A 21,210-nucleotide genomic window follows, 5' to 3' on the forward strand; every position below is an offset into this window, starting at 1 on the left:
GACCTTCATGAGGCCCAGTGACCTTCAAGAGGCTCAGTGACCTTCAAGAGGTTCAGTGACCTTCATGAGGCCCAGTGACCTTCATGAGGCCCAGTGACCTTCAAGAGGCTCAGTGACCTTCATGAGGCTCAGTGACCTTCATGAGGCCCAGTGACCTTCAAGAGGCTCAGTGACCTTCATGAGGCCCAGTGACCTTCAAGAGGCTCAGTGACCTTCAAGAGGTTCAGTGACCTTCATGAGGCCCAGTGACCTTCAAGAGGCTCAGTGACCTTCATGAGGCCCAGTGACCTTCATGAGGCTCAGTGACCTTCATGAGGCCCAGTGACCTTCAAGAGGCTCAGTTCAGTTCAGTTTATTTGTATAGCCCAATTTCACAAATTACAAATTTGTCTCGGAGTGCTTTACAATCTGTACACATAGACATCCCTGCCCCAAAACCTCACATCGGACCAGGAAAAACTCCCAAATAACCCTTCAGGGGGAAAACAAGAAACCTGGAGGAGAGCAACAGAGGAGGATCCCTCTCCTAGGATGGACAGATGCAATAGATGTAATGTGTACAGAAGGACAGATTTAGAGTTAAAATACATTCAATGAATATGACAGAGTGTATGAATAGTTCATAGTAGGCATATTCCACGATGGAGACCTCCACGATCCATCAGGCAGATGGCGGTGGGGAGGAGGAGTGGGCGGAGTCTCAACAGTAGGCGGAGTCTCAACAGGACAGTGGCGTAGTCATGAGCAGGAATTCCACGACCCAGACCTCAATGATCCATCAGCAGATAGGATCTATGCCGTCTCATAGGGTCCGATGACCCCATGAGACGTGAAGTCAAAAGGACTCCGGGGAGAAAGCAGAGTTAGTAACGTGTGATTGAGAGATGAAAATTCATCCTTAAGGAGAGAAAAAAGAGGAGATAGATACTCAGTGCATCCTAAAACGTCCCCCGGCAGCTATAAGCCTATAGCAGCATATCAAGGGGCTGGACCAGGTGAACCTGATTCAGCCCTAACTATAAGCTCTGTCAAAGAGGAAGGTCTTAAGTCTACTCTTAAACGAGGTGACTGTGTCTGCCTCCCGGACTGAAATTGGAAGCTGGTTCCATAGAAGAGGAGCTTGATAACTAAAGGCTCTGGCTCCCATTCTACTTTTTAAGACTCTAGGAACTACAAGTAGTCCCGCATTTAGTGAGCGTAGCTCTCTAGTGGGGCAATATGGTACTACAAGCTCCTTAAGATATGATGGTGCATCACCAATCAAGGCTTTGTACGTTAAGAGAAGAATTTTAAAAGTGATTCTTGATTTTACTGGGAGCCAGTGCAGAGCAGCTAGTGCAGGAGTGATGTGATCTCTTTTCTTAGTTTTAGTGAGAACACGAGCTGCAGCATTCTGGATCAACTGAGGGACCTAAGAGACTTATTAGAGCAGCCTGATAATAAGGAGTTGCAGTAATCCAGTCTCAAGTAACGAACGTGAACCAATTTTTCTGCATCTTTTGAGACAAGATGTGCCTGATTTTTGAAATATTACGTAGATGAAAGAATGCAGTCCTTGAGATTTGCTTTACGTGGGAGTTAAAGGACAAGTCCCGATCAAAGATAACGCCAAGATTCTTTACAGTGGTGTTGGATGCCAGGGCAATGCCGTCTACAGAATCCACATCACCAGATAATTGATCTCTGAGGTGCTCAGGGCCGATTAAAATTACTTCGGTTTTGTCTGAGTTTAACATCAAGAAATTGCAGGTCATCCATGTTTTTATGTCTTTAAGACATGCTTGAATTTTACCGAGTTGGTTGCTCTCCTCTGGTTTTATCGATAAATATAGTTGAGTATCATCTGCATAACAATGAAAGTTTATGGAGTGTTTCCTGATAATATTGCCCAAAGGAAGCATGTATAAGGTAAATAAAATTGGTCCAAGCACAGAACCTTGTGGAACTCCGTGATTAACGTTGGTGGTTATCGAGGCGTCATCGTTTACAAATACAAACTGAGATCGATCTGATAAATAGGATTTAAACCAAATTAGTGCCGTGCCTGAAATGCCAATCGACTGCTCCAGTCTCTGTAACAGGATGTCATGGTCAATGGTGTCGAATGCAGCACTAAGGTCTAACAAGACCAGGACAGAGAGGAGTCCTTTATCTGCTGCCATTAAGAGGTCATTTGTAATTTTCACCAGTGCTGTCTCGGTGCTGTGGTGTTTTCTAAATCCTGATTGAAATTTCTCAAATAAACTATTATGATGTAGAAAGTCGCACAACTGATTTGCACCACTTTCTCAAGGATCTTGGAGAGGAAGGGAGGTTAGAGATCGGTCTGTAGTTAGCCAACACCTCTGGATCCAGAGTGGGCTTCTTCAGGAGAGGTTTAATAACAGCCACTTTGAAGGAGTGTGGTACGTGGCCTGTTAGCAGAGACACATTGATAATATCTAATAGAGAGCCGCCAATTAAAGGCAAAACGTCTTTAAGCAGCCTCGTCGGGATGGGGTCCAAGAGACAGGTAGACGTGTTCGAAGTAGAAACCGTTGAAGATAATTGGTCACGGTTGATGGGAGAAAAGCCCTCCAAATATACACCAGGGCATACAGCGGTTTCCAAGGCCATTCCACTTGAGGACAGATTGGCACAGGTTATGGGCAAGAGAATATTAATCTTGTCCCTAATAGTTAAAATCTTTTCATTAAAGAAATTCATAAAGTCATTACCACTAAGGTTTATAGGAATGCTCGGCTCCACAGAGCTGTGACTCTCTGTCAGCCTGGCTACAGTGCTGAAGAGAAACCTGGGGTTGTTTTTATTTTTTTCTATTACTGATGAGTAATAGGCTGCTCTGGCATTACGGAGGGCCTTCTTATATGTTTTAAGACTATCTCGCCAAACTAAGCGGGAGGAGATTAGTTGAACGCCATATGCGTTCAAGCTTTCGTGACGTTTGCTTCAGTTTGCGGGTCTGAGGGTTATACCAGGGAGCAAACTTCCTCTTCCTCACTGTCTTCTTCTTCAGAGGGGCTATCGAGTCCAGTGTCATTCTCAGAGAGCCTATGGCACTGTCAACAAGATGATCAATCTGGGACGGACTAAAGTTAGACCAGGAGTCCTCTGTTATATTGAGACGTGGTATCGAATCAAAAACAGAAGGAATCGCTTCTTTAAATTTAGCTACAGCACTGTCAGTTAGACATCTGGTGTAGAAACTGTTGACTAACGGAGTACACCCGGTAGTATAAATTCAAAAGTTATGAGGTTGTGGTCTGACAGAAGAGGATTCTGTGGGAAGACGTTCAAATGCTCAATGTCAACGCCATAAGTAAGAACAAGATCAAGCGTGTGGCCAAAGCTGTGAGTGGGTTTCTGTACTCTCTGACAGAAGCCAATCGAGTCCAACAAGGAGATGAATGCAGCACTAAGGCAATCATTATCAACATCCACATGGATATTAAAATCTCCAACAATAATAACTTTATCGGTTTTAAGAACCAAACTTGATATAAATTCTGAGAATTCAGATATAAACTCTGAATATGGACCTGGTGGCCGGTACAGAATCACAAATCGAATTGGCTGTAGTGTTTTCCAGGTTGGATGTGAAAGACTAAGAACAAGGCTTTCAAATGAGGTGTAGTGTAATTTTGGTTGAGGATTAATTAATAGGCTCGATTCAAAGATGGCTTTGAATCGAGCCTCATGAGGCTCAGTGACCTTCATGAGGCCCAGTGACCTTCAAGAGGTTCAGTGACCTTCATGAGGCTCAGTGACCTTCATGAGGCCCAGTGACCTTCAAGAGGCTCAGTGACCTTCATGAGGCTCAGTGACCTTCATGAGGCTCAGTGACCTTCAAGAGGCTCAGTGACCTTCAAGAGGCTCAGTGACCTTCATGAGGCTCAGTGACCTTCATGAGGCTCAGTGACCTTCATGAGGCTCAGTGACCTTCAAGAGGCTCAGTGACCTTCAAGAGGCTCAGTGACCTTCATGAGGCTCAGTGACCTTCAAGATCCATCCTCAGTTCTATGCCGTCGTCACCTGGACAGCACGTTACTATGGCAACTCTCTCTCTCTCTCTCTCTCTCTCTCTCTCTCTCTCCTTTGCCCTTCCTGTGTGTTCTGGGTGAGGTGGAAGTGCTTCTTTTATGACACACACACACAAACACACACACACAGACACACACACACGCATACACACTCACACTCGCTCACATGTACACTGAGTATATATGAACCTGTTTATTTGTGTCTTTCAAACGCGAGCACACGCACACAGACACGCACACACACATTCACACACGTTCTCACACTCACACACACACATTCACACACACTCACACACGTTCACACACGCGCTCACACACTCACACACACACATTCACACACACTCACACACGTTCACACACGCGCTCACACTCACACACACGCTCAGACACATACACAGGGTCTAGGAGGACTCACTATTCTCACTATTCTCACTATCAAACCCATTGAAAATCATAAATATTGTGTGTAAACATTGTATTTATGTAATCTTGTGTTTTCGGGGTTGTTTTATGACGTCTGCCTCTCGGTGACGACAGATGAAAAATAGCCTCTTGGCACATTTACAGAAATGTTTTTATTAATGTGCACCGACTCTAATCAAGTCAACCAAAGAAGAAGAAGAAGAAGAAGAAGAAGAAAAAACGTTGAGGATGTTAAAATCATAATTCACGAACGGCTGCCGGTTTATGTGCTTCATCATCTCCTCCTCCTCCTCCTCCCAAGTGACTCCACAGACAGTCACCTTGAGACTTCTGTTTACTCTTCCTCTTCGCCACCCTCCCGTCACCCGTTAATGCACTTCCCATCAGCCGTCTCCCTCTCTCCCTCCCTCCCTCCCTCTCTCCCTCTCTCCCTCTCTCCCTGATTTATTCCTTCCTTTTGTGCGTCGGTCTTTTTAAACCCTCTTACTTTCTCAACTTCCCCCCGAATCAATACTCTGGATTTTGTCTTCCCGTCTGCACTTCTCCACCTCGTTTAGTGTGTGTGTGTGTGTGTGTGTGTGTGTGTGTGTGTGTGTGTGTGTGTGTGTGTGTGTGTGTGTGTGTGTGTGTGTGTGCGTGTGTCTTTGACATCCACATCTGCAGACTAAGCTCAAATAAAGACAGGGGGTAAGTCAGAGGATGAGGAGGGAGACAACGAGAAAGAATATAGAACTACTACTACTGCTTCTGTTTAAAATAAGATGGAAAGTATTTTATGTGAGAGAGAGAGAGTGAGAGAGGAAGAACTTTCCTCGATGCCATTTCTTCTTCTCCCGTCTATAAACGTGTAGATCAAACGGCGGGATGCATTAGAGACAAATACATAATTGATAAGCGGGCTTTATGGACGTGGATCTAAAAGGTACGGCAGGAAGAGAGGATGAGAAGAACACAAAGAGAGCAGGAGATGGATAAAGAGAAAAGATGGAAAGGAGGAACATATAATTAGAGTTTTTAAAGAGCACTCTTCTGAATGTTTACATTTCTACTGCAGATCTAAACCTGAACATTCACATTGTATTATTTATATAATATTTCTATTTATTTATTCGCACAATAAAATAAAAACAGTACAAACTAGAATGGGCACTCGGTAGAGCGCATACCTTCGCATACCACATAGACCCACACAACTGCCCCTCTTAGGCACACACACACACACACACACACACACACACACACACACTTACTGTAAATATTGTGTTGTTTTTTATTGTAAATAGTGTGTACTTGTTGCCCTTGCACATTCCTGCTGAGCATTGCCACTTTCATTTCACTGCACACCCTGTGTGTGTATGTGACAAATAAAACATCTTGAATCTTGATTGGGCATTGAATTATGAAAATGTTGGCATTAGTTGCCAATTGGATACAAATTGACCGTGCTATGGTAAAAAGAAGATTTGACCTTTTCATGACATTGACCTTTGACCCGATCGATCCCAAAATCTAATCAAATGGTCCCCGGATAATAACCAATCATCCCACCAAATTGTATGCGATTCGGTTTAAAACTTTTTGAGTTATGCGAGTAACACGCATACAAATAAATAAATAAATAAATGGCGATCAAAACATAACCTTCCGCATTTTCAATGCGAAGGTAATGAAACATGATTAAAAGATGAGTGCAGAGGGCTCGTCCACGGCGCTCACCTAAAGTGATAAACGAGAGTAAAGTGACCTTTAGAGGTCGAACATGAGAAGCAGCCCATAATGTTACACATGATTTCCGTGTACCGGGACTCTCGAGGGACCCACACACAGCAGGCCGGCCTCAGCCTGAAGCTGGATGGGGGGGGGGGGGAACATGGCCGCCAAACAAAATATTGGATTGGCGGCTGGGAATGCACCCTCCGGGGGTCAAAGGTTAGATAACACCATCTTCACCCCCTCATCGGTGTTTTCCCTATTCTTTTCCCAGTAAATGCTCATGTTTGTTTCTTTTAACTCCTCTTTGTCTCTTCTCTCCGTCGGCCTCCCACTTCCTCCGTCCGTCTCTCGGTCGGGCCGTGCCGATTGGCTGGATGTCACTAGGAGGCGGGGCCAACGAGCGAGCGGAGATTCACCGAGGGGTCGACGACCCGAGTGTGAGGCAGAGGAAAGAAAGACGAGAGGCGGAGGGCAGACGCGCCATAAAACGATATTGAGAGAAAATAATTAGTTTGTTGATTCACTCACAATTTTGTTTTCTAAATGTTCATTTGTAAACTCCCATTCAAAAGTTGAGTCGACCAGACAACTCACTTTTATTTATCAACTGAATTACAAAATGAATATAAAATATTGACGAAGATATAAATAATGTTCTTCTTGTGGCTCAAAGGAAGGCCAGTTGTATAGCTTCTCTCACCAGCATAACTGTTTTCAGCTGCGCTTACATAAAAAGGGTTATCAAGGGTTTTCTACCCCTCCGCTAGTCTTCTAAGGCGATAACACAATGTACCACTAGAACATGGAGATGGGCCTCTACACACCTCTGTAGAGACTTCATTAAACACCAGAGAATAGTCATCTACACATTAAATATGTAGGGATGTATTTAAGATTAATTTAATGTTATCTTCATTGAGAAAATAAGGACTTTTCTAAGTGACCCCAAACTTTTGAACAGTAGTGTAATTTGGACTTCACCATGTGGGGGAAATAAGAGAGACCTATATGTACGAATATAAGCCTAAAAACATCATTATAATGTATAATGAACAAATAGAAGCCTAAAAACAACATTATAATGTATAATGAACAAATAGAAGCCTAAAAATATTATTATAATGTATAATGAACAAATAGAAGCATAAAAACAACATTATAATGTATAATGAACAAATAGAAGCCTAAAAATATTATTATAATGTATAATGAACAAATAGAAGCATAAAAACAATATTATAATCTATAAAGTACCAATAGAAGCATAAAAACAACATTATAATCTATAATGTTCAAATAGAAGCCTAAAAACAACATTATAATCTATAATGTTCAAATAGAAGCCTAAAAACAACATTATAATCTATAATGTTCAAATAGAAGCCTAAAAACAACATAATCTATAATGTTCAAATTGAAGCCTAAAAACAACAGTGTTACCCCGATAAAAGCCCTAGGTAGTGCTGAGGGAGCAAAGTGAGAGGCGGAGAGGAACCAGGAGAGGAGATAACGAGCGACTGAAACCAGAGGGGTCGACCGCGGGACGCTCTATCAATCATTCAAACTACATGCAAATGAAGACACACGCTCCTCGCCCTCTTTGGACCGCTCTTTTCATTCTCTCCATCTCGTCCTCTCGTGTGTAAATGTACGTTCCGGAGAGCGCGGCGACAAAATCAGAGCAATGTGTGGAATATCTGCAGAGAGCGAATATGTAAATATGCACTGGAGAGCTGGATGAGGGGAACATATTCAAATGGTTTTCATTACGCTACAGGAGGATTCTCCACAGCGTGAGAGTATCTTAGAGCGCGCGCGTGTGTGTGTGTGTGTGTGTGCGTGTGTGTGTGTGTGTGTGTGTGTGCTTAAAGCTCAGCTGCATCAAAATACAATAAAACAAATCAAGAGTCTTTCACAGTCGGCGGCGGGCGGTGCTTTTGGTTTTCCACGTAGACGCCGTTAAAATACGCTGACTGGGAAATGTTTTTTCTATGATGTGCACATAATATCATGGCGTAATGGTGAGGAAGTATGTTTAGAAATACTAACACTCCTAAATGCCTCCCCTGGAGCCTGAACACTGACGATCACAGCTGACGACTCGGACCCCGTTATTCTAAATATTTTACATTTCAAGGGATTAAAAACTCAGTTTCAACAAACAATATCTGAATGGAACGCGATGCAGTTTATTGCCTCAAAAAGTCTAAGAATATACTTTAAAGTCGCATTTTAAAGCAGTAAATCAAAGTAACTCTTGATTATCTTTCGTTTTATAATACTTTTAATATATAGAAGAAGAAAAATTTCACCGATTAAAAAAAGAAAGCGACAGAAAACCTAATAACTCTTGATTATCTTTACTGTCAATTAATACTACTATTTATTTTGTTTGTATATATATATATATATATATAAAAAGATAAGAAAAATAGATGATTGTGCAAGTATTTTAGCTGCACATGCGTGGTGTACTGGGCTTGAAAATAACAGACAGTGTCTGAATGATAATTAAAGTACCATAATAAGTATATTTATCGGATACAGCTGAGTTTAAGTGAAAGTATCCCATTTAAAATAAACTATTAGAGATTTCTGCTCTAATTGAATGGAGACATTTTAACGAGTTAGTTATCAGTTCGGCTTTGCCAACGTATTTTTAGCTTGAGGCCTCATTAGAAGAGCAAAGTCGTAGTTTAGGTACGACGGAACTATTGCTCAAGACTTTCATTCGCTTTAAAAAAAAAAAATGTTTAATCTCCTTTGATGAGTTTGGCTAGTCGCCTGAAACAAATAACCCTGAAGCATGAATTTAACAGATTAAGTTGAATCTGAGATGCCAAATTCCCCCGTAAACATGAAGCGTTTGAATGCACCACGTGTGAACTCGCTGCCATGCGTTTGATGCTCCACACAGAAAGGCCTTTCGTCATCTTAATCCACAGCGCCGTGGCAACGATCAATTAGGAAGAGACGTATCCGTTGGCAGCCTCAAAATGAAGTTTCACAAATATATTGAAGTGATTCACCGTAAAACATATTGAATTCAAAACAGAAGTTACTAAATAAAAGGAAGTGTGTCCAAGTTGAATATGTCAACCTTATATCGCAGGTAGACAAAGAAATATACAGGACTGTCTCAGAAAATTAGAATATTGTGATAAAGTTCTTTATTTTCTGTAATGCAATTAAAAAAACAAAAATGTCATGCATTCTGGATTCATTACAAATCAACTGAAATATTGCAAGCCTTTTATTCTTTTAATATTGCTGATTATGGCTTACAGCTTAAGAAAACTCTAAAATCCTATCTCATAAAATTTTAATATTTCCTCAGACCAAGTTAAAAAAAAGATTTATAACAGCTGAGTGTTTGTCAAGGCTCAGGAAACCCTTGCAGGTGTTTCAAGTTAATTAGACAATTCAAGTGATTTGTTTAATACCCTACTAGTATACTTTTTCATGATATTCTAATATTTAGAGATAGGATATTTGAGTTTTCTTAAGCTGTAAGCCATAATCAGCAATAAATCAGAATAAAAGGCGTGCAATATTTCAGTTGATTTGTAATGAATCCAGAATGCATGACATTTTTGTTTTTTTAATTGCATTACAGAAAATAAAGAACTTCATCACAATATTCTAATTTTCTGAGACAGTCCTGTATATATTGATATATATAAATAAATATATATAAATATTAGTACAATTATTTATATATTGATATAAATATGTATATATATATATATAAATATGTATATATATATATGTATCTAAATAATTAAATATATAAATATGTATATATATATAAATATGTATCTAGATACTTATAAATAAATATATATATATGTATCTAAATACATATAAATCGAAATATATATATATATATATACACACACACACACACACACATATATACACACACGCAGGTATCGGTGATGGATGGGATTCAAACCCAGGCTTACCTGTGCGTAGTCCCTCTCCAGCTGCCCCTTCTTCAGGCTGTAGGTCCTACCGGGGGAGGAAGAGACAGATATGTATTCAAGTGATTGAATGGGTGAATATTATATATAATAATAAATGATTGATATAACTTCAACCAGTAGCTCACAAGATACTCTCACTCAGAGTCGTATCATTTACAGACGTATCGGCAAATTAAAAAGACAGGAGGGAGAATAGATCAGTCAGATCTCTGTGCTCTCATGGTACTATCAGGCGTACTATATCACGTTTTGGTGTTGGATGTCTCAGGAGTCACTTTTCTGTCTCCTCACGCAAGATCGACGCACCGTCTGACTCACGAAATGTGAAAAACCCTCAAACTTTCCCCATCACACGACATTCAGGCAGCGGCGGCAGCTGCAGCTCTGATCACGGCCCAGGAATGTGCAGAATGAGAAACACAACACGAGATATAATTAGCAGCCCGGACAATAACCACACCGGCTCGAACAAACGGGTTCACACGCATATTTGGACATTTTTTATATTCAAATATCAAACCCATCATCAAAGTTTTTTTAGTTTTAGTTTAGCTTTTTTAAATATATAATTTGTATTTTCTTGAATTTATATATACAGGACTGTCTCAGAAAATTAGAATATTGTGATAAAGTTCTTTATTTTCTGTAATGCAATTAAAAAAACAAAAATGTCATGCATTCTGGATTCATTACAAATCAACTGAAATATTGCAAGCCTTTTATTCTTTTAATATTGCTGATTATGGCTTACAGCTTAAGAAAACTCTAAAATCCTATCTCATAAAATTTTAATATTTCCTCAGACCAAGTTAAAAAAAAGATTTATAACAGCTGAGTGTTTGTCAAGGCTCAGGAAACCCTTGCAGGTGTTTCGAGTTAATTAGACAATTCAAGTGATTTGTTTAATACCCTACTAGTATACTTTTTCATGATATTCTAATATTTAGAGATAGGATATTTGAGTTTTCTTAAGCTGTAAGCCATAATCAGCAATATTAAAAGAATAAAAGGCTTGCAATATTTCAGTTGATTTGTAATGAATCCAGAATGCATGACATTTTTGTTTTTTTAATTGCATTACAGAAAATAAAGAACTTCATCACAATATTCTAATTTTCTGAGACAGTCCTGTATATAACTATATATATATATATTTGTAAATATATATACAAAATATAAATATATATATATATAGCTTTAAAGCCACCGACTGAAGAAAAGGCACTGCTGGGATTTGAACCAAGGACCTCCAGTTGACTAGACCACCATAAAAATACGGTGATATACCGTGAAACCCTTCACTCTTTTTAAAAAGGACTGCGATACAGAATATAACAAATTTCCATGATTTTTCCAAAACTTTTGAGATTCCTTTTTTTTCCGAGGACTTTTTTCCAGACCTGGAAATAACTTTCTTTTTTTCTTGATTCCATGACTTTTCCAGGTTTTCCATGACCGCACGAACCCTGATTATGCAAATAGAAAACGTAGGCTCTCCAACAAATACATGCACGGCCCCACAATATAGCTTTCTGAGTACTGCAGTCAACACAAGCGCACACACGTGGATGCACACACATGGACACACACACATCCTCGCTGGGATCTTTGGACTTCAGTTGACATCTAGAAGAATATCTAAGCCACTCCACAGTGTTGAGGTGGAAACAGAAGCGGCCATTCTGAAGGCCTCTCCATCCTCCACCTCCACCCCTTCCTCTCTTTCTCCACTCCTCCTTCCTCCTCCTCTCTCCATGTCCACACTATCTGCCCGTTAGGGTTCATACACATGTTGACCGGTGGATTTCTAGGACTTTAAACCCAATTTCCATGACCAAACATTTGGTGAAATCTCACACGAGTACATACCTTAAATGAGACAATATTTAATAATATTGTAAGTAATGTTTATTCTTTTTGTCAAACTGCGTAAATGAACATATGAATATATATATATATATATAGAGAGAGAGCATTCTTTTTTATTTTTCCTGGACATTTTAACCTGCTAGAAATTCACTTTGGTCACTGCCTTGTGTATATATTATTTTTTCTCTGTATATTTAGTATATTAGTATTGTTATTGTGTTTTATTTGTATACTTTATTAATACTAATTTGCCCCCGCTGCTGTGATCCTGACATGTCCCCTCTGTGGGAATAATAAAGGAATACATAATATAATTTAATACATTTCCATGACTTTCAAAACTTTTAGGATAAAAAAATATATATATATTTCAAGGACTTTTCCAAGCCAGGAAATAAACATTCTTAAATACTAGGACTTTTCCAGGTTTTTCATGACCGTATGAACCCTGTACATGCATCTGTCAGCACAATCAGCTGTGCATGAAAAATAAAAATGCCCAGATGTGTGTGTGTGTTTGTCTAACAGGAGGTACTTTAAGGGCCTCGGAGTGGACATGAAGTAAGTGTGTGTGTGTGTGTGTGAGTGAGTGAGTGAGTGAGTGAGTGAGTGAGTGAGTGAGTGAGTGTGTGTGTGTGTGAGTGAGAAAGGGAATGATCACACGTGGGAAAACAGCCGAGATCGATGGCGTCCGGGACACAACAACAGGACGAGCCACGTGAGTCACACACACACACACCGGGCGCAGGAGGGAGGTGGTGTTTTCTCACCACACGATGGAGCAGCTCCTCTGCAGGGCGTCCCCTCCCAGGACAACATTAATTCACACGTTACGGACATTTGTCCAATATATAAAAATAAACAACATAAAATCAAATTGCCACTAGAGCCAAAAGAAAGAATTTTCCATTCAGGATTCGGTTATTCTGATAAATTATTAAACTAAAGCAAACAAACAAAAGAACTCCTCACACTGCCTCCTCTCCACAGGCCTACCCAGGTGCATGCTGGTCCTGTACCTGCCCACTCCTACATATAACCACAGGTGCCCACAGTGTTACCCAATGAGTGAACAATCAAAAGACGGAATATATTTAAACAACAACGGATTAAACTGAAACTATCATAAGAAAAAGATATTCGAATATAAACAAATATCTAACCTAAGACCAAGATAATCCCGACTTGAAAAGGTCCATCGGTCTTAGATCCTACCTCCATCCGCCTGATGGCGCGTGGAGGTCTGGAATACGCCGACTACCAACTACGCCATGACCCTGCTGAGACTCCGCCCACTGCTGAGACTCCGCCCACTGCTCCACCCTACCTCCGTCTGCCTGATGGATGGTGGAGGTCTGGATGGTGGAATATGCCGACTACCAACTCTTCATCCACTCTGTCATCTTCATTGTGTTGTTCCTGTGTTTTAATGAGTGTGTAATGATTCCTTCTGGTCACATGACATCTGTTACACCCGTCCATCCTGGAGAGGGATCCTCCTCTGTTCTCTCCTCAAGGGGTCTTCACTTTTATCCCCTGAAGGGTTGTTTGGGAGTTGTTCCTGATCCGATGTGAGGTCAAAGGTCAAAGGTCAGGGATGTCTATGTGTACAGATTGTAAAGCCCTCTGAGGAATTTGTAATTTGTGAAAATGGGCTCTATACAAATAAACTAAATTGAAACTGAATTGACCTTAAACCAAATGTCCATGACCAAACTGAAATCTCGGTTCATACATGAAACGGTGAGAACATTTAGTATTTAAACAATGAGAATTCCAGAGCATACGTATACATATATACTACATTAAATTAAACAAATGATCAGCGGACTCATAACGCGGCGCCACGGGGGGAGCGTACGATGCCCTTTGCAGATGGCCGTCATCGTGAGTCACGCTGACTCCGCCTCTTTGTTTCATTCACGATCAAAATCTACAGATTACAGGAAACTGTGATGTTTAACTTTATGTTACAGCTCCATCCACAACGTAAACACTGTGTTTGTATTCAGGAGTGAAGGAAAGGCGAGGAGGTATAGGAAGGATAGGTCAATGTTACCAAGTGTGTGTGTGAGAGTGTGTGTGTGTGTGTGTGTGTGTGTGTGTGTGTGTGTGTGTGTGTTGATTAAACCCAGCCTGTGGATTAATTAGGGTAAATAACCTTCAGAGCCGATTTGGGGATTAAACGGTTAAACTCTGGCGCGTCTGTGAGGATGTGTCTGAGTGTCATGTGACCACAGCGTCCTGCAGGGTCCGCTTGTTAAAGGGCATTCAGTCGCCATGGCATCAGTGGCACTTACAATGGCTCTTACTTATTACTTATAGTACTTCTGTCGTTTGACTTTCTAGAAGAAATGTTACTTTCTGGATTCTTGTTGTGAGTTTGTCCTCTTGGTTGAATTCACTTATTGTAAGTCTCTTTGGATAAAAGCGTCTGCTAAATGACGTGTGACGTAAAATAATGTAATGTAATATAATGTGATGTAATATAATGTGATGTAATGTTATGTCATGTAATATAATGTGATGTAATGTTATGTAATGTAATATAATGTGATGTAATGTTATGTGATGCAATGTTATGTAATGTAATATAATGTAATATAATGTGATGTAATGTAATATAATATAATGTGATGTAATGTTATGTAATATAATGTGATGTAATGTTATGTAATGTGATGTAATGTTATGTTATGTAATATAATGTGACGTAATGTTATGTAATGTAATATAATGTGATGGAATATAATGTGATGTAATGTAATATAATGTAATATAATGTGATGTTATGTAATGTAATATAATGTGATGTAATATAATGTGATATGATGTAATGTAATATAATGTGATGTAATGTGATGTAATGTGATGTAATGTAATATAATGTAATATAATGTGATGTTATGTAATGTAATATAATGTGATGTAATATAATGTGATGTAATGTGATGTGATATGATGTAATGTAATATAATGTGATGTAATGTTATGTAATGTGATGTAATATAATGTAATATAATATAATGTGATGTGATGTAATATAATGTAATATAATATAATGTGATGTAATGTTATGTAATGTAATATAATGTGATGTAATATAATGTGATGTAATATAATGTGATATAATATAATGTAATGTAATATAATGTGATGTAATGTTATGTAATGTGATGTAATATAATGTGATGTAATATAATGTGATATAATATAATATAATGTGATGTAATGTTATGTAATGTGATGTAATATAATATAATATAATGTAATGTAATATAATGTGATGTGATGTAATATAATATAATGTGATGTAATGTTATGTAATGTGATGTAATATAATGTGATATAATATAATATAATGTAATATAATGTGATGTAATGTTATGTAATGTGATGTAATATAATGTGATATAATATAATATAATGTAATGTAATATAATGTGATGTGATGTAATATAATATAATGTGATGTAATGTTATGTAATGTGATGTAATATAATGTGATATAATATAATATAATGTGATGTAATGTAATGTATTATATATAAAGTGATCTGCATGAACTCTTTTCGGTCTCCAGTCCGGATGCATCACCGTGTGTTTCCACATGGAGAACATCCAGTGAGAGCCAACCGGCTTCCGGCTGCAGCGAGGTCACCGATTGGCTGCAGGAATCGTCGAGCTCATGGACTCTGCGTCCTGACCCTGGGCCGGTCGATGACGGGTTCTCCCTGTGGAATCACTGCTGGCGAGCAGCGACATTCACTGTGTAGGGCAACGAGAGTGTTCTCAATATATATTTATAGAAACGTCAGTTTATTTATCTGGAGAATAACTGTAGAAAATAAATATGAAATAATTATTTCAGCCAAATACCTTCAGGGGTCATCCACATGTGGACCAATGAACAGGGGTCATCCACATGTGGACCAATGGGTGTCCAGGATTTTAAACCAATTTCCGATGACTCCAAATCTCGGTGCATCCATGAAGAAGTGATAAGATGTCGGATTTAAACTAAAACTTGTAACGGGTCAGACGAGCGAGAACACCTCGAGGACACGGTGGCCGAGCAGATGTTTGTCTGTGGGATCTCCCAAATAAAAGGCGGGGCCTCCCGGCGGCTCTTGACTTCATCACCAGGACAACGAGTCGTCAGAATCATGGGCGACATTTAAAAAGGCTGAAGGTCGCTCAGATTGTTTGAAGACCTGAGCAACGGCGGCATGGAGCTCCATCCCCGGACCGACGGAATGAACCAACTCACTGGGGGGGTGCATCACGTCGGACTGGATCTCTCGCTCTCTCTCTCACTCACTCACTCACACACTCACTCACCCTCTCACTCGCTCTCTCTCTCACTCTCTCACTCTCCCCACACAGTGAGACCGGGGCCTTGTTCACTCTCCAAAAACCCAAAACAGCAACAAGGCAATCTGTTCTCAAACAGCTGGAGCTGCCCTGCCCCCCCCCTCCCCCCAAGAGTGAGAGAGAGAGTGAGAGAGAAGGAAGTCTCAGAGAGAGAAAAGGTAGAAGTGTAAAAATGAGAGAGAGGGGGAGAGCGTGAGAGAGAGGGAGGGAGAAGGGGAGACAGGGAGAGAGGGGGAGAAAGGGTAGACAAAGTGTAAAAATGAGAGAGAGGGAAGTCTCAGAGAGAGAAAAGGTAGAAGAAGTGTAAAAATGAGAGAGAGAAAGAGAGCGAGTGAGATAGAGGGGGATAGCAGGAGAGAGAGGGAGGTAAGGAGAGAGAGGGAGAGACAGGCAGAGAGAGAGGGAGAGAGAGAGAAAGAGAGGGGGAGAGGGTGGATAGAAGCAGAGCGTTTGCCGTGATGTGTAACCGATGCTCATCAACAGAAGCAGAGTTTCCTCCTGCAACAACCAGAGAAACACAACGAGGAAACAGAGAGAGCAAAACCGTCAGGAGGAGAGGAGGACAACATGAAGAGAAGAAAGAGAGGAGAGGAGGACAACATGAAGAGAAGAAAGAGAGGAAGAGAGGAGGACAACATGAAGAGAAGAAAGAGAGGAAGAGAGGAGGACAACATGAAGAGAAGAAAGAGAGGAAGACAACATGAAGAGAAGAAAGAGAGGAAGAGAGGAGGACAACATGAAGAAAAGAAAGAGAGGAAGAGAGGAGGACAACATGAAGAGAAGAGAGGAGGAGAGGAGGACAACATGAAGAGAAGAAAGAGAGGAAGAGAGGAGGACAACATGAAGAGAAGAAAGAGAGGAAGACAACATGAAGAGAAGAAAGAGAGGAAGAGAGGAGGAGAGGAGGAAAAGCACCAGGAAATCCCTTTGTCCAAAAACTAGAATATGACCACACTCCTCCTCCTCCTCCTCCTCCTCCTCCTCCTCCTCCCTCTCTCACGAGTTGTTTCCTCATTTCTTCATCAACATATATATACAGTATATATATATATATATGTGTGCTCCGTGTGTTGGCGTGTGTTGGCGTGTGTTGGCGTGTGTTGGCGTGTGTTGGCGTGTGTTGGCGTGTGTTGGCGTGTGTTGGCGTGTGTGGCGTGTGTTGGCGTGTGTTGGCGTGTGTTGGCGTGTGTTGGCGTGTGTTGGCGTGTGTTGGCGTGTGTTGGCGTGTGTTGGCGTGTGTTGGCGTGTGTTGGCGTGTGTTAGCGTGTGTTGGCGTGTGTTGGCGTGTGTTGGCGTGTGTTAGCGTGTGTTGGCGTGTGTTAGCGTGTGTTGGCGTGTGTTGGCGTGTGTTGGCGTGTCATACCTCATGTCCTCCAGCAGGTCACATTCGGTCTGGTGTTTGAAGTGAAGTCTCGTCGTCTGCTCTGTGTTTGTGTTTTTCAGCTCCTGTGTCACTTTCACCTGGCAGGAAACAAAGACAATCAAGATGGTTCATTCTGTGTCCACCGGACACGTTACGAAGGACATGCAACACACGGACATCTTGGTGCCCTGCGTGGCTGATGAGTCTGTCTCAAATGGAACACTCACGTTCACCACTTGGCGGCGTGACGGAAATCTGTTCACGGCACCCGCGAAATTAAGCCGGGAGTGACGTATGCAAATCTGCTCGCAATACCCGCGAAACTTAAAGTGACCAAATGAAGCACTTCCTGCCCTCTTTGTCCCTTGTTGACCTTTCTCCACCCCATGTGGAAACTGCGATACCTCCACAATGGCGGCAGGAGCCTCCGTGGTCGACCGCTTGTGCTACCGTAGACATCTCGTCCGCCAATGTTTTAGAAATGAAATGAAAAGCTGGCGAAAGGGCTCCTCCTCTTCCGCTACGTCGCCAAGATGGCGGCCGCTTAGGGCGAGTCGTGTCCATCGTTTACACTGCATGTTTTGCCCGTTTGCAGAGCGCCATGCGGGTCCTTTCAGTGCTCTGAATGCTGCTGGTTGTGTCAGCGTGGCGCACTAAGCACTGAAAGGCATCCAAGGGCTCAAGGGTCCGGGAGGAGACACAGCCCGTGTGTATGTGTGTGTGTATATGTATATATATGTGTGTATGTGTGTGTGTATATAAGATAAGAGATAAGATATATACTTTATGAATCCCCAAGGGGAAATTAGTTCTCTGCATTTAACCCATCCTTAGTTATTAAGGAGCAGTGGGCTGCAGTGATACGCCCGGGAAGCAACTGGGGGTTCAGTGCCTTGCTCAAGGACACTTTGACTTGCAACTAATGGGGAGAGCGGGGATCGAGCCCACGACCCTGCGGTTGCAGGACGACCCCCTGACCCCACTGAGCTACAGCCGATACTCAGAGGAACGGAGGGGCGACGTGTCGGGTGACGCGGCGCGGAAAGAACTCGTCACACGAAACCTTCACCGTGATTGGTCAATCCGTTTGTCTGTCAACATTTTGGGAAAAATACAACCAATGAACACTCAGTAAATCACAAAGGACCTCCCACCTCACAGGTGAGGCTCATTAGCAGCCTGCCAGTCAGAGAACCAGAGAACACGGCACCAGGACAACTGAGCCTCATTGAATAGAGCTGAGATTGTTCTGGAATGTTTGATGTATAACACGTGGGTATGTGTCACATGCAAACGCCTTTAAAAGGTGAATTTACATTTTTTTGTAAAATGGAGAAATGAGCCTCCAGAGGGTGAACAGGACATATTTGAATGTCAGTCAGTTCCCAAGGCCACTGGTTCTGCTGTTCATGGTAAAGATGACAGGACCAATGGAGTCTCAATATACTTCTTCTTTTTTACTAATCTGATGTTTCACTGAAGAAACAATTTATCATCCACAATATTAAATACCTCACTGGCACTTTATAGGTAGGAGCCTCTTTGAAACACAGCTCTGTGTGAAGTTTGGTCTTTAAAAAGAAGAAAGAAAAAAAAACTTTTAATCGCGATTAATGAATTTCAAAATGTGCGATTAATTAGTTACTTTTTTTTAATCGATTGACAGCCCTAATATATGTATGTATGTATGTGTGTGTGTATGTATGTGTGTATATGTATATATATGTGTGTGTGTATAAGTATGTATGTGTGTGTGTGTGTGTGTGTGTGTGTGTGTGTGTGTAGGTGTATGTCTGTATATTTATGTTTATGTCTGACATTGTTGTTCTTGTTTTATGTTTATATCACTAAACAAATAAAAAATGTAAGTGACACAAAAAATATATATATATATATATATTGTGTTTTTTTGTATATTAGAGTCAAAGTTGGCTCCTGAGTCACAGAGGCCTACATAGACACACAATCAATCAATCAATCAATGAAACCTGAGAGGAACACACACTCACACACTCATCAGTATCAACATAAATACACACACACACACACACACAGTGTTGATGCCCCGTATGCATCTCCATACGACCCCTTAGGGAAAGTGTTCTGATAAAACACAACAGACTCTGGAGAGGAGTCGTTTTCTTTAGCGCCGCGCGTTAGCGACTGAGCGCTAACTGCTGGAGACGTGGAGTTTGTGTGTGTGTGTGTGTGTGTGTGTGTGTGTGTGTGTGGGGCCGGCCGCGTCAGCAGGTTTCTGCTTTGTTATTTTGCAGCCGCTGGGCGAGTGAGATGCCCTTTGATGCGCTGTGGTCATTTAGGCAACAAGTCATTGAGGAGCACGAATGAGTCGGGTCACTTTCCCCCCAAAATGTTACGAAACATGTCAAAAAGTCCTTCTGTGCAAAGAGTCATAAATATTGGTCGTAACATTTTTTTATTTATTTAAAGAAATCTATAAATATATATAGATTTGCTTTTACCCTCCCTCCTTTTTAATGTTGTCTTTTTTTCCCAGTGTTGACTCGCTGTAGATTATATAACCAGTTACAATTTGATTACCAATAAATAAAGTTACATAACAGCCATAATGTTGGTGGTCAGAGCGGGGGGGGGGGGGGGGTAACCTGAATCATTCACACACACACACACACACTGCGGGGGTCATTGTGATTCAAGATGATTCAAGATTCAAGATTCAAGATGTTTTATTTGTCACATACACACACAGGGTGTGCAGTGAAATGAAAGTGGCAATGCTCAGCAGGAATGTGCAAGGGCAACAAGTACACACTATTTACAATAAAAAACAACACAATATTTACAGTAAGTGTGTGTGTGTGTGTGTGTGTGTGTGTGTGTGTGCCTAAGAGGGGCAGTTGTGTGGGTCTATGTGGGGGTCCTGGTGAGGTCGGAGTTCACAATCCTGATGGCCTGAGGAAAGAAACTCCGTCTCAGTCTCTCTGTTCTTGCAGCGTGACTACGGAGGCGCCTGCCTGACCGCAGCAGCTGAAACAGTCTGTTGTTGGGGTGGTGAGGATCCTTCATGATCCTGCCGGCTCTGGTTCTGCACCTCCTGGTGTACAAGTCCTGCAGGGTGGGGAGTGTAGTTCCAATAGTGCGCTCAGCCGAACGCACTACTCTCTGCAGAGCCTTCCTGTCCTGAGCGGAGCAGTTGCCAAACCAGGCTGTGATGCTTCCTGTCAGGACGCTCTCTACAGCTCCAGAGTAGAAGGACTGAAGGATCCTCTGGGAAACTTTAAATTTCCTCAGCTGCCTGAGGTGGTAGAGGCGCTGCCTTGCCTTTCTCACCAGAGTGTCTGTGTTTGTTGACCATGTCAGATCCTCGGTGATGTGGACTCCCAGGTATTTATACCCGCTCACCCTCTCCACAGTAGTCCCGTTAATCCCCAGTGGTGAGTACGTCCTCTGTTGTTGTACCCTC

The 21,210-nt window shown here is 41.3% G+C and overlaps 1 protein-coding gene across 6 annotated transcripts in view; it reads right to left on the reverse strand.

The window, feature by feature from the left end:
* The window catches only part of LOC130210528 (F-BAR and double SH3 domains protein 2-like), a 62,569-nt gene that overhangs the window by 37,040 nt on the left and 4,319 nt on the right, over nucleotides 1-21,210 (reverse strand). For all 6 annotated transcript variants that reach the window (XM_056440913.1, XM_056440911.1, XM_056440912.1 and 3 more), the window contains exons 2-3: nucleotides 17,769-17,866; nucleotides 10,142-10,187 (exon numbers count right to left, since the gene is read on the reverse strand). In XM_056440913.1, coding sequence (XP_056296888.1) covers nucleotides 10,142-10,187; nucleotides 17,769-17,866 — 144 coding nt within the window. The remainder of the gene's footprint in view (nucleotides 1-10,141; nucleotides 10,188-17,768; nucleotides 17,867-21,210) is intronic.

This window comes from Pseudoliparis swirei, chromosome 20 (genome assembly GCF_029220125.1).
Source record: "Pseudoliparis swirei isolate HS2019 ecotype Mariana Trench chromosome 20, NWPU_hadal_v1, whole genome shotgun sequence".
Taxonomy (NCBI): domain Eukaryota; kingdom Metazoa; phylum Chordata; class Actinopteri; order Perciformes; family Liparidae; genus Pseudoliparis; species Pseudoliparis swirei.